This window comes from Mercenaria mercenaria, chromosome 8 (genome assembly GCF_021730395.1).
Source record: "Mercenaria mercenaria strain notata chromosome 8, MADL_Memer_1, whole genome shotgun sequence".
NCBI lineage: Eukaryota > Metazoa > Mollusca > Bivalvia > Venerida > Veneridae > Mercenaria > Mercenaria mercenaria.
In genome coordinates this window covers 56,025,815-56,040,232 of record NC_069368.1, presented here as the reverse complement: position 1 = coordinate 56,040,232, position 14,418 = coordinate 56,025,815, and the positions used below count along the sequence as shown (strand labels likewise).

At 34.2% G+C, this 14,418-nt stretch overlaps 2 protein-coding genes across 2 annotated transcripts; one reads left to right on the top strand and one right to left on the bottom strand.

Moving 5' to 3' along the window:
- Positions 1-2,420: 2,420 nt before the first annotated feature.
- LOC128558891 (uncharacterized) lies at positions 2,421-2,894 on the top strand. Its single transcript, XM_053549160.1, has one exon. It carries the CDS (start codon positions 2,421-2,423, stop codon positions 2,892-2,894), a length of 474 nt encoding a protein of 157 aa, XP_053405135.1.
- Positions 2,895-6,052: 3,158 nt separating this feature from the next.
- Positions 6,053-12,645, bottom strand: LOC123566299 (uncharacterized). The gene is made up of 5 exons (XM_045360259.2): positions 12,535-12,645; positions 11,410-11,449; positions 8,947-9,036; positions 6,982-7,111; positions 6,053-6,364 (listed from the first exon to the last, which is right to left on the bottom strand). Exons 2-5 carry the CDS (start codon positions 11,436-11,438, stop codon positions 6,278-6,280), a joined length of 336 nt encoding a protein of 111 aa, XP_045216194.2. The 5' UTR covers positions 11,439-11,449; positions 12,535-12,645; the 3' UTR covers positions 6,053-6,277.
- Between the last annotated feature and the right edge of the window lie 1,773 nt (positions 12,646-14,418).

Sequence of the window (14,418 nt, the reverse complement as noted above, 5' to 3'; positions counted from 1 at the left end):
ATCCATGAAATGGTTCTGCTGAAACATGGCATAGACAAATGTTTTATTTTTGTTCCAAGTTTTTTATTTATATATATTGTGGGGGTTTTTTTTGTGTTTTTTTCTTTTACTTTTTGTTGGCACTGGTATGTGTTTAATGATAGAAGGTGTTTGTACTTTAAATAGAAACACCATCAGCTAAATATGAGCCGCGCCATGAGAAAATCAACATAGTGGGTTTGCGACCAGCATGGATCCAGACCAGCCTGCGCATCCGCGCAGTCTGGTCAGGATCCATGCTGTTCGCTAACAGTTTCTCCAATTCCAATAGGCTTTAAAAGCGAACAGCATGGAGCCTGACCAGACTGCGCGGATGCGCAGGCTGGTCTGGATCCATGCTGGTCGCAAACCCACTATGTTGGTTTTCTCATGGCACGGCTCATATATACTCATAGTTAATCATGTATGCGAACAGAGTAGATAGTCTGTATGCTCTAGTCGTTAAACGGCTCAGTGTAGCTATTTCCAGAGTGTTTCTGCCGATTAATATTCATTTTTTGAAGATCTCAGATAAAACGACTGTTCAAATTTATGTCCCTGGTGGATTGAGCAAAGCTGTAGATAGTTTGCAAAAGATATATATCTGTATACGACTGAAATATTAATGATATATAACTACATTTTCTATTTACAATTAATTATTATTAATTTGAGAACTTGTATACCTACAGAAACTTTTATTTTGCATTGTCATAAATTTTACAATTATATGAGCCGTGTCATGAGAAAACCATCATAGTGCGTTTGCGACCAGCGTGGATCCAGACCAGCCTGCGGATCCGCGCAGTCTGGTCAGGCTCCATGCTGTTCGCTTTCAAAGCCTATAGTAATTAGAGAATCCGTTAGCGAACAGCATGGATCCTGACCAGACTGCGCGGATGTGCAGGCTGGTATGGATCCACGCTGGTCGCAAACCCACTATGATGGTTTTCTCATGGCACGGCTCATATAAACTGAAGCTTGCTCAGCAGTGTATTCCTTTAAGAAGTGGTGACATTCAAATCAATTATCGCAGCGACATGAGGTTTCCATCTACTTCCTGTGGTCTCTGAGAGGCACGTTCTTTGTTTCCTATTTTGTACTTAAACTGCTTCATAGAGTCTCTAGATTGCTTTCCAGTCCAATCATGTGAATGATTAGGACGTCCCCCAAAATGTGGAATTGTGTCCAAGGAGTAATACGTTACAAACAAAATCAGCTGATACCAATCCACACTGCTTCGTATATTTTGCATATATTGGTAATGTACTTATTGTTGGATTTTTGAAGCAACCCGTCTACAATATTTTTCCGTTACAGCTTATTTTTGTTGTGGGCCTACTTTGCGATGCATGACTCTATGGCTGTGTTCGGGGTGCTATGTGCTTCCGGGAAATCTACCCTTTTATTTTATCTTTGCTAGGTAGGACTGTTTTGCAAAAAGTAACTACATTTTTTGTATAGAAATTTAATAAATAGTTTCAGAAAACGTATAAGTTTTATAAACTGTTTTACATATTCTAGAATTCTAGGTACTAACTTAAGTTAATGCTACAAACTGGTTGATACATTCCCGTACCTAGCTTCCATATTTAAATAAATTGATGAACAACGCGGGTAACACTCGATGACCAAACCAACTGCTACCAACTTATTTTTTATTCTGCTTCTGATATAAGAATTAAGAATGGACGATTAATGTCAAATATTCATAATTTTTTTATTTAAATGCTTTATTACTTAACTCACGTGAAGGAACCCCTTGAGAAATGTATATTTCTTTTGTAAGATAAAATGAGGATTGATCCAGAAGTATTGTGTAATAAACTTAAGATGCATGATTACAATTGCATGGAGATAACACAGCTGAAATAAGTGTTGGGATTTAGTCAAATTTTCCTCGCCGAATAATCAGTACAAAATCACTGATCATTGATTAATCATGACGAAAATCAGATATATGAAGTGTAACTGAAATACAAAACTGACAAGAATTCGTCATTAACGTAAAGGTAATGCAATATATACTCCTTGTCTGAAAAACATATGAAGAAAAAAGTCTGTTTCTGCAGAATGCATCAGTTGCATTTTTGGGCAACGCGTGGGTTCGTTGTAGACATAATATACACTTTACAACATTAGTTCTTGATCAGTCAAAGAAAGTGTACTTTGAAATATTTGGTTTTATCGGTTTTATCGACAAAAGGCATATATCCAATTAAGATACAAGTACAAAAGTTTTTTTTGAAAAAGTCTGATTTAAGTGTAAAACAAGGCCACGTCTGTTACGCATAAAGTGATCCAAAGGCTAACAGAAAAGATAACGACACTGAGGCCAATGCAGGGAGATTTTTTACGACATGCACGTAAGATCATACTTCTTATACATACAATTTAGAAGTATGTATACAAATATGCAGCAAACTTCGGATTGTAATTTTACTTTTAAAAGCATAACTTTCAAGCCAGCTCCCCATCACCTACCACTGTCCCCAGAATCAGCTCCCCATCACCTACCACTGTCCCCGGAACCAGCTCCCCATCACCTACCACTGTTCCCAGAACCAGCTCCCCATCACCTACCACTTCTGACCTCCCATAACCACGTCCACCATCTCATCACACACTGTCCCGGAACCAGCTCCCATCACCTACCACTGTCCCCGGAACCAGCTCCCAATCACCTACCACTGTCCCCGGAACCAGCTCCCCATCACCTACCACTGTCCCCAGAACCAGCTCCTCATCACCTACCACTGTCCCCAGAACCAGCTCCCAATCACCTACCACTGTCCCCAGAACCAGCTCCTAATCACCTACCACTGTCCCCGGAACCAGCTCCCCATCACCTACCACTGTCCCCAGAGCCAGCTTAAGGGTAAATCTATCATGAAGATACTTCGAATGAGGACTGAACTGGACACATTTTACAAGCTGACATGCATAATTTGTTTTATATTATTTCAAAAGCTGTCTCCGAAGAGGAGGCGGACATTTATTTTTGTTCAGAGCAGTGGCAGTTTCACGAGTATTGTCAATGATCCTGAACTTGTTTCACAAAGTTCCATGTAGACTGGTACATGTTAAGATTGCTGTATCCACCTTTTTCTATTTAACTATAGCAGCAGCGTTGTTTGTGCCATGTTGCGGCTGTAAAAGTCTTCCTGTACATTCAGAAAGAACTGTTTTCAGATCTTTCACCACGACATTAATGTTGTGTTAGTGGTAAAAATGTCCGTTCCATTGACCTGCACTTTGGTAATCAATGCATAAAAAAACAACCTGGTACTGAAGTAAGATATGCTGTAGTACATTTATAGTACTGTACATGTTACCTGAATAGGTACAGTTTTAATGAATTATTCTATTATTGAATTGTTTTATTTATTAATGTTGAAGGTTTAGACTCAATATTCCAATCAGTCCTGCAGAAATACCATCATTATTTTTCCGAATAAAATGTTATATTTGGAAATAACAATATTTTAACAGCTGTTTATCATTCATGTGTGTTGTTTAAGAATAAAATTGTCTGTGCTTCAGATCTTTGAAGTCTATTTATATTGTAAATGTAGATGAAAGATATGTCTATCAACAAAATGTAGAGAATTTTCTATTAGAATTATTTACCAACAGACCGAAGGAGAAACTAGTGCAGTTACGGGAAGGTGGCACAGATAGATATATTGCTTTGTTCCAAAAAAAATCTGTAAAAATGTTTATTTATATGTATCAACTTGATTTTTCTGCATTGTTTAGTAGTAGGTATGTGAAGTTAACGGCAATAAAACTTTACTAAAATACAAACACCTGAGTTCATAAATACATATACATGTCTGGTGTGCTCCTGTTATTGTGTGCTAAAATAAATTGGTGAGCCGTGCCATGAGAAAACCAACATAGTGGGTGTGCGACCAGCATGGATCCAGACCAGCCTGCGCATCCGCGCAGTCTGGTCAGGATCCATGCTGTTCGCTTTTAAAGCCTACTGCAATTGGAGAAACCATTAGCGAACAGCATGGATCCTGACCAGACTGCGCGGATGCGCAGGCTGGTCTGGATCCATGCTGGTCGCAAACCCACTATGTTGATTTTCTCATGGCACGGCTCAATTATATTTTGGATAGAAACGGCAACAGATGTATGTTTCAGCCGTGTACCTATACCGAATTTAACTTTAAATTTCTTATATCAGCGTAAATCTGATTTAAACCAATATAATATCAAATTATTTTAGATGGCGATCGGTAACAAACCATTTTACACAGAGGTAACTCGAAACATTGTCAGAATTACAGTCAGATTTATATTGATGAATCTGCCTTTCAAGTGGTTCAATCCAACCAGGGTGGAGAGAAATGTCATTGGATAAAAACGGCCACTACATCAAAACATGTGAAGATGAAAATCCAAAAACGAACAAGTGAAGTTTACATGATATTAAGATACATTCTTATCTGTCCGAAGATTAGAAAGCAGTCATTTAGTATCCCAAAACATGCCCCATTGTTACTGACACTATGCCTTTTTTGGCTGAAATGTGCTGAGACAGCTAAAATTAGAGATTTACTCATCATTACACCAGTATTTTTATAACATACTATAAAAATTTCTCTGCCTATGTATGTTGAAAAAAAAATTGCAGGAGGGACTGGAAAAAATGTGTTCGTACATTATGTCACCTACATATGTTTCCGGTCAATTTCAGCCGAAAACACCATATCTGATGTGTTTTTTTTTTATGATTTTTACTACTTTCTACGTATATCAGTCGAAGATTTAGTATTTTCTTTTTAGGGATCATGTGAAAGCCGATTTTTGGCCAAAATGTCAAAAAGCATAAAGCTACCAGGTGGTAAACCAGGTGAAAGTAATCCCCGGTATTCATTTATATTTAGCACATTCTCATTTGTACTCATGAATTATTTTTCTGTGCAGTCGAAATTTCATCTACAATTTTATTCGTCCACTTTTCGTGGATCATGTTATCAGTATTTATGAAAAGGTAAACACATATTTAAACAATTTATAATCTACTTATCATAGAAAATATACCGGTATACCTGGTAACTGGAAAAACAAAATCAATATTTCAGAGCCATGGTAAACTGCACGCGCGTTTATAAAAAAGATATATCTTACAGTTATACAATATTTTGAGTTTTGTTATTAGTTGTAGATATATGCCGCAAAATAAAGTTGGTCGACGTGACGTCCGCGGAATAATCCTTCCTTTTGTGAAAGATTTCTAAATTAAGATGTTATATAGCTAATTAGTAAAGTTGTCATTAACAGGGTGATTTGACTTGGACTGCCAGACTCGACCATTACGGCAATCTTCGGTCAGATAACAAAGCAAATTCACTTAATATTACAGAGTGGCCTAGTTTTGAAACAGTTTGTCAATACCTACAGATTGCCCTATTGCTCTACCTTGGAGGCAATAAAACAGGCGTGGGAAATAAGATGCATTTTGATATGCTGAACAGTGTTACAGTACAATCCATCTAATGAGACCACTTCTTCCGGTTCTTTTGAAAAGTGACTTTAATAGCAGGGTGGTCTCATAAACATACTTTCCTTTATACATATGATATGGAGAATTATATACGGAAAGATGTCGGCCCGGGAATCATATCATTGTTTATCTCGTTGACACCGAGTATTTAAGTTCGCACGAATGAACCGCTATGTAATTTTACCCAACAAACGGTAAGTCAATGATCTATATCTGGAAAATGCTTTTGTTGTTGTTGTTGTTGTTTTTCAAGAGAGCATGGTTCAATCACTTTAAACTTCATCATCATCACACGATCTTAATATTGTTTTATATTTCATTTTTTGCAACTACCCATTTGGGTAAACGTCTGCATGCTGAATATTTCATGAATGAAACTCATTCTTTTTTAACTGATATTTAATTCTCAGGAACTGATTATTGGTGTCATGTAAATCACATTGGAATCACTAAATTAGCAAGGCTAGTGTTTAAAGATATATACCCTACTAAATATTTTGGCACGATTACACTTGATCCATATACTTTGTTTCTTTATTTTCACAATGTCCACAAAAGTAAAAAAAGCAAAAACTGTCAAAAATCTTGAAGCGTAGATATAATTATGGACGTATTAACAACTATGCATAGGCTGCCAAGTTTGCTTTGAATTTAACAACTGTTTCATCATTCATCTCTTTTTGATGTATAACCAATATAAACCATAATGTCATTTAATGGTATTCTATCAAGCTGCAGTTATCAGAATGTTATTTCAAGAGCTCTCATTTCTTCCTCATACATCTTAGATTCTTCTTCCAACAACAGTCTAAGTGCTTCTCGCCTGATCTGAAAACATAATCAATACTGGGATATTTAAAGACATATGACATACAAGCCTGGAATTAGAAAAGGTTATAAAACATTTGTACCTTTAATCTAGCCCTAATCGCTTCACATACATGTACCTCATGCAAGGTATCTTAAAATCCAGTTATACCCAGTCGACGACACCCATAACCAGAATAGTTTCAGCTTACTACTACAAGACAGTGATAGAACATGCCTGAACACTGGCATAAGTTATCATCAAGAATACAACTGCAAGATGCAATTAATAAATACCAACAGCACCTAGAATACTTTGCAATTCGTGTTGCTGCGATTTCTCTGAAAACGTTCTTTTTTATCTTCTTAGAACTCCCGAAAAATATATGTTGTCTACTTGAAAATCGCAAATTTTATGATTTGATGTCAACATTTAAATGTCCAAATGTAAATATTATGCTTTTTAACATGGTATCAATAAAAAATATGAAAGTCGGACAGTGTATTTGCCATCAAAAGATGATAGTAATACAAACCGCTATAATTGCTTAACAGTTAAGGCTAAGCAAAGATTAAGTTTTAAACAATTGAGGAGGTAACTGTTCAGCCCAGCATCCAAACATAAAGTGATAACTTACAGCTAGAAGAGCTTTGGCAGTCATTTTCAGTTCAGCATTGGCCAATTTTCTTTCCCTAATGATACGTTTCTTGTGACACGCTATCTCCATGTCTTCAGTCCAACGTACTCGCTGACTTCCTTTCCTTCTCCTGTCAATAAGTAAACATTAATAAAAACATAATGTCCGTCAAGCTTGTAATTTAACTCAATGAACGTTTTACCAATAAGACAAAGAATACATATTCACAGAAAATATGCTTATTATACTATGACTGTATCGTTATTGTAATTAATAAGATTTTGATTTTAACTATTTTCTAAACTTGAAATCATATTCATTTTCTTTAAAGTAGCCAGACTATAGTAAAGGCGAGACTAATTTAGGGGTCAGCAATTTTAGATAAAAGTATGAGAAATGCTACGATGGTATCTATTCGGCGTGCGGATATTTATCGCTATTATAAGCTGTTACTGGATTGCTTTCCTTAAATATACCTTGTTAGAATATATTATATACTGATTCCACTAAGGTGGAATGAGAAATGGTCAGCAGTTGACACATCATCTTTTACGGTTTTGCTATATAACTATAGTCTCCTCGACAGACTGCAGAGCGCCTTAGCTTTCGAGCAGAGCTGTAGGATGATGAGTGTCTCTCAGTTTTGGCATTTAAGATTCTAAATTAAAATTATTATTATAATATTAAACTTATTTTATGCTAAATGACTATTTTGGAACTATGGATAAATTAATTTAAGAAAGATATAATTATCTATTTTAAGTGTGCATCTAGAGGGAGAGATTTTATGTATTAATTAATACAGAATAATTTCGGGCTTAGGATTAAATAAATCATATATAAAGAAATTTGTACCTCATGTTTTTATGTACTAAATAAAATCCACTATACGATCGGCTAATGAACTATGTAAAACGGCTGATAGGGGTACATGCTGACGGCACACATTTTTCGAGATGTGTTACCAAATTTTGTGGACTCCTTTCATTACCAAGTACAAAATACTTTTGATGTTTCGTGTTCATGGAATATACAGTAGAAAAGGGTTAAATTCCACAGGTTGCTATACACGAAAAATAAGAGTTGCAGGCTCGGTTTGATTGTTGCTTGTACTCCTCAAATAACATGAAAACAATCCTTACCTCCTTGAAAAAAAAACTCTTTAATTTCTCTGTTTTCAAGATAAATAAATAACTATGACAATAATTAAGATTTGGAAAAAAAGGATGAACATTTTTTGTATGTCGTAAAAGTACATATATAGCCAACGCCTCTCAAGAGGACAACGCATCCAATTAGTAATCAAATAGAAAGAGCAAATATGTGACTGTGAATTTCTAAACTATTTTACTAAAGTTGGTAACAATTTGTGCACATATAAGATGTGATCTACAGTAAGCTGCTTGTTAACTGCAGTCAAAATTTATAACTAAATTAAATATTATTACGTCATAAATACCTACTCATATAATCGACAGACATTGTCATAGCATTTCTACTTTTATTCTGTACACATATTCTGTAATTGTGTGTAATGGTAATAGAAATAGATGATTTTATTGCCCATTTTGTGATTTTCATTGGTACATGTGTAATGACATACATTAGGAAAGGCAACCAATATATTTCAAATCAAATAAATAATGCTGACACTGAAACTGATATTTACATTCACAAGTTTGTTAACAGTCGTTTTTTTTTAATATTTTTGTTCACAAAATGACTCTATAAAAAAGGTTCTTTGTGATAAGTCCTTAAGGGAAAGTCGTCAATTAATGATGCCTGTTCGAATAGCGAACTCTCAAACGTCGGATCAAAGTGCACACTACCGGGACTTTTAACAGATCCACAACGACATCTTATTTAATTTAAACTGTTAATGCACAATTGAGGGAATCAATAATACAGAATATGTGTAACTCAGATACTAAAAACTACAATTAGTTTGTCAGCTAATGCTTTTACGATTTCTTTTCCTCCTCGTCTTCTTTTGCTTTCTGCTCAATAGCATCAAGGTCTTTCCTCAAAGTATCCCAAAAGTCATTGAACTTATAGCTAAATACAACAGAAAGAAATCATTGAACTTATCGCTAAACAGAACAGAAAAAAATAACTGAACTTATCGCTAAAATTGTATTATGTAAATCATGTTTAACAATGTACCTGTAGTGTACTCGTTAATAAACTTTCTGTTCTGTTCTGTTCTGTTCTGTTCTGCTAAATATAACAAAAAAGTCATTGAACAACAGAAAGAAATCATTGAAATTATAACTAAATATAAAAGGAAAAATCCATTAAATTTATACCTAGGTATAACAAAAAGAAAAGAAAATCTTTAAGCTATATAGTGTCATGTATCACAATATCCAATGATTCCAACAATCGTCAATTGTCAAAATCAGTTTATAAATGCATAATAATTTGTTTTCCAATCAATCATATCATTTTCGTCACCTATAATTCTTGGATATATTCTTAGAGTGTTTCCTGTTGTTTTGTTCAAATCACTGGGACGTCAATTTTAAATTGCAAGTAAATTTTCCCAATTGGCCAGCTCCGTATTATGAGTGATCCAATAATTTCTTACGTTTCCCATTATCTTTATATTTATTAACCGTACCTGCTAACTACTAGGTAAAATGAAATCATTGACTGCGATCATGGGTATAAATTTATAATATTCACGGTGATGGATGCCGGTAACTGCTGACAAGAAATATCATCAGCGGCAGTTATCGACATAATCCAGCAGCAATAATTTTTGATGAACACATTTTCCGGTATTGAATTATATAATTGTTTGTAGTTTACAAAGATTTCATGCAGTCAAGGTAATAGCTAGCCGAGTGTTAAACAACCGGACCTCAAGATTCTGGAAATGCATAAAATTACAGACCCTAAATCTGGCCACTTATATTTACATATTCTTCCAATACGCTGTCAATTGAGACTTTAAACTGGATTGGTTCTTAAAAATAAACAAAGAAATTCATAGAATTGATCAAATACAATGAAGTTGCTTAATATGTAAAATACACCATGATGAAAAAATATCCATTGTGTCTTTTATTAGCTAATATTTCTTTCACATGTATGAGTATACCCCCGTTTTATCCTTTCCTCTTCTTCAAAATTTTACAGGACCATCTTGATTCCAATAGAATTTTTTTTAACACAAACATACCGAAGCTGTGTTGTAAAAGAAATATAAGATCAAATAACTTCCTCGAAGTTCAGAATTTTAACATTTATGAATAAAATAATTTGAAAAACAAGGATGAATGTCCGAAGACGCTGCCTCTCCAAAGCGCAATAAACAGTACATAGACAAACACACGCACAGACAAAGGTTTATCGTGCACCTAACCTCACTTTTACACCAACCATGTTCCAAAGTCACAGGACAGTGTGAATAAAAGTAACCCCGCCAGGCGAGTTCTAACAAACGGAATGGCAACAGGAGGTGCTGTATGTAAAATACAAAAATGCTCTTGTAAATTTATATATAAAGCAAACCTTAAGAACTAAAAGCGAATGTACTCAATGCCTTTGCAGAAGAAGAACATCCAGAAAGCACTCTAAACGGACCGACGAAGCAGACGAGAATACAGATGTCAAATCAGTGCAGTCCCGTTTTGATTTGAAAACTGCTTATCATAGAGCCATTCACCTGCCCCGTCAGACTCGATAAAAGCGGGAAGCGAAGGGTCCATTTGTAAAAGATTTGAACAAAAGACTAAACAGTTGGGTCATAACCTCTTTTAATAAAACGTTTTATAACTTTACAAAATACAGTTTGACAATTACAATGACATAAAATCTTAAGAAGTTTGTTAACCATATCCCCATAAAAATCGGGTTTTGCTATACCTTCTCGCAGAAGTGTCTTTAAATTACTATACATCTTACGTAAAAATCATTTAGTGTGGTGTACTTAAACTTGTAAATTACACAGTGCATGTACTTTGAAATTTAGAAATAACTTTTTAGTCAAGTGAAAGCTGGTATTTGTAACTCAAAAGTAATTACGGTGTTTAAAATCTAAAAACAAGATTTTTCAGCATCTCAGCAAAACAAGAAAAACTAAAGAACATGAACTTTCCATAAAAGATACTTTATTCTACTACAAATCTCATATGGATTACCAGACCTCCAGCTAAATCCACAACGGATATGTTAAAGGTCTGCTGGATGCCGGACCCCAAGACGTCCTAGGTCTTGAGCGCCAGTAACCGGACGTCAAGCCACTGCTAAAGTAGTAATAATTTGAAGCTGGTATTTGTGACGTAATAATGTGTCAATCTACAGTCATCGAAACTTTGGCTGATCATGCCTTACAATATTGATCAATTTCGAATTAATTCACAAAGACAATCAGATATGTTTCAACAAAGAAGCACAAGAAGTGGTAAGAAAACAAATACGTACTATTTCATTTTGTTCTTCCTGCACGCCATAACTGTACTGTCTGTAAAATAAACGTGTCGAGTCCTTAGCATTATACAGTTTCAGAGCTCTACACAAGTCATCTAAAATATGCCTAGCAAAGAATTTGGTTAGAGCTACTACAGTTCGATAACTAGGTCATACGTGTTTACACGTTTTCAACCCAAAATTTCTCTACTTGCAAAATGACCTTTCTACTTTTTGATTATGTTTTGTTTTAGCTAGAGCTCACGTGTTTCTTATAAAGACACACTAAAATATGGAACCCTGAGTTAAGGTTACAAAACGCAATCTTTAATGTTTACAAACATGGTGTTTACGAAAACGAACTGTATCTATAAAATTGCTGTTATTTATGTGTCTCTATATGTCTGTTTCCATTTCTTGCATATGTCGCGTGTTAAAAATGTCTCTCCATGCCCAGTGTTGTTATATATCCTAGCTGGTTCTTTGTATCATGTGGTACATTAAGTTTATCTACATGATAAAGTTGGCGCTATTAGACGTGAAGGTTATGGCACATTTCTACATTTCATAAACAAACTCCATCGTACCGATTAAGGTATTATTTTGTTTGGTTACATGTATGTTCTTTTTTTTAATTTATGGAAGCAAAATGTTATGGAAGTTGTAGCTACTTTAACTATAAAACTGTGCAGGTCAATAAAGTAATATCACTTAGCTTTTCTGCAGAAAAAGTAGCTTTAAGGTACATTATATGTTCGCGACCGGCACTATGATAATAGCTAATAAGAAATGGAAAGCTAAAATCAAAGTGTCCGGGTGATGTAAGGATTCTTAAATATATTATCATATACAACTATGGTGATCATATGAGTATCAGAGTATTAAACAAGAATATATACCAACAAACAAAAATGTTTTTCAGCAGATATATTTAGTACTAGATAGTGGACGACAATCTGGCGAGATTTGCATAATAACTGTTGCTATAAACAGAACACAAATAATTGTGCAACACTATTTAACATATGTATAATATCAAACTCATTTTGATTAAGAAAATATAAACGTTTTTAATCTAAAACTACATTTACAGTTTGAAAAAAAAACTGATTTTTATAGTACTAAAAAAATTAACTTTACCTCACTTCAGTAATTGTATACAAGCTATTCACGTAAAGCTGGTTTCCTATGTAAACATATGCAGTAGGTCGGCGTATATGAAATGTGTTTATGAATAGAAATTATTCAAGCATCACTTTTAGGTGCGTAGATACTACTCATTTTCACACCTGAGGAAATTGAGCCGCTTGACAGACCCCGGCTAAAAAGAAATATTGCATGTTTGTATTATTTAGTCACACCGACAAAATTCTTCCAGCTTTTAATAAAAGACTGCGTATATACCTCTGGTCGCATTATATCAGGCACAGGCAAACACATTAGTCATCTGGGCATCTTCCTCACAGAAATTGATTCTGTGCATTAAGTGAAGTTTCAAAATCACTCCGGTGAGGGCAAGACTTTTTTGTCAATAAAAAAGTCTGTAATTTGAGCATCTTCTGTACTTGCACTATTTTCCCAAGATATGACACACAAAAAAAAAATAATAACAATAATGATGATGATGATGATGATGATGATGAATGCGACGGTGGCAATAGAAATTGGCTTAAAGGCCTAGATTCACTACTATATAAGTGTCCCACCCCCACCCCCCAATCCAATATACAGCTTCCATCTTATCTGCTGCTTATCATTATGTAATAGCAACTGATTAGAGGGCAATTAGCGCAGCAGGGACCCCAACTAGACCATGAAGATGTGTGCAGTGGAGTTGAAAGAAATTAATTTTTCTTCAGTAAATGTGGAATGATAATAATAATTATTATTATTTTGATATTATTCAAATGATAATAACTATTACTTTAATGTTATAATAATAATGATAATAATAATAATAATAATAATAATCATAATCATTATTATTATTATTATCATTATTATTATTATTATTATCAATATTATTATTATTATATTATCATTTAGTATATTATTATCATTATCATTGTTATTATATTACATATAGGATGATAAAAGATACAGTAATAATATTGAAAATAATAATGATAATAAAACACAAGTATAGTGAAAACTTCCTGAGTTCTTTGTGCTGACAAACAATATTTTCGATTTGGATATTGATTTTCATGTATTCATATAATCAACATTATTTGAATATAAAATTATTGTGTTCCATCTATACTCAATTTTCATTTTCAGTATGTTGCCAAAAGGGACTTTTTCATGCTTTGCTTTGTAACTTTGAAATTCACATTCTGTTTTCAATTTAGACAAATGTTATTTACAGTATTCTGCAAGCTTTAGATGAGTGAAAACCACATTTTTCAGAAATATCACACTTCTCTAGATAGAATTTGAAAAAAATAAAAACTTGCATGTTTCTTTAAGTAAGTTTCTCATTATTTCATTATTGTGAAAATAAGTTTCTCATTATTTTATTATTGTGTTTGATCAACAATTTTTTTCTATACATAGAAATGCCAAAAAAAACTAGTATAACTTTAAAAGTTATCAATTATTCATTAATTTAAAATAAATTACATCGTTTCCCCTTCTCACTAATAGATACACTTGTAAGGTAGACTGACTCTCCAATAAACAATGACCCTTGTTTATTGGAGTTATACTGTGATGGTCATTAGCCCCCAACTGTGCTGGTGAAGACAAAAATCCCTTGGCCCACTGTCAGGTCTATAAAGTTCTTACAGCATTTTGCGTGTTTGACCATAGTTGATAGAGTTATATCGAACTGCTTATCGTTTTAATCATTCGATCTTGCATACGAAGGACTAGTCGATCCAGCTCTTTCGTTATTATTACAGTCTTCGGACGGACCAACAAGAGAGGTACCTAGAATTACATATTTATACAAGCCGGTGGCGAATGGTAGATCAATTTCTAAGTATGGTATTGTATGCTTTTTTACTATCCTTCTTGTCTTGC

Excerpts from the sequence above, each read along its gene's own strand:
- LOC123566299 (XM_045360259.2), bottom strand. The coding sequence starts at position 11,438 with ATGGCGTGCAGGAAGAACAAAATGAAATA. Across the intron at positions 7,112-8,946 it reads GACGAGGAGGAAAAGAAATC|GAGAAGGAAAGGAAGTCAGC; the intron begins GTAAAAGCATTA and ends ACTTATTGACAG. Across the intron at positions 6,365-6,981 it reads CTGCCAAAGCTCTTCTAGCT|ATCAGGCGAGAAGCACTTAG; the intron begins GTAAGTTATCAC and ends TTATGTTTTCAG.
- LOC128558891 (XM_053549160.1), top strand. The coding sequence starts at position 2,421 with ATGTATACAAATATGCAGCAAACTTCGGATTGTAATTTTACTTTTAAA.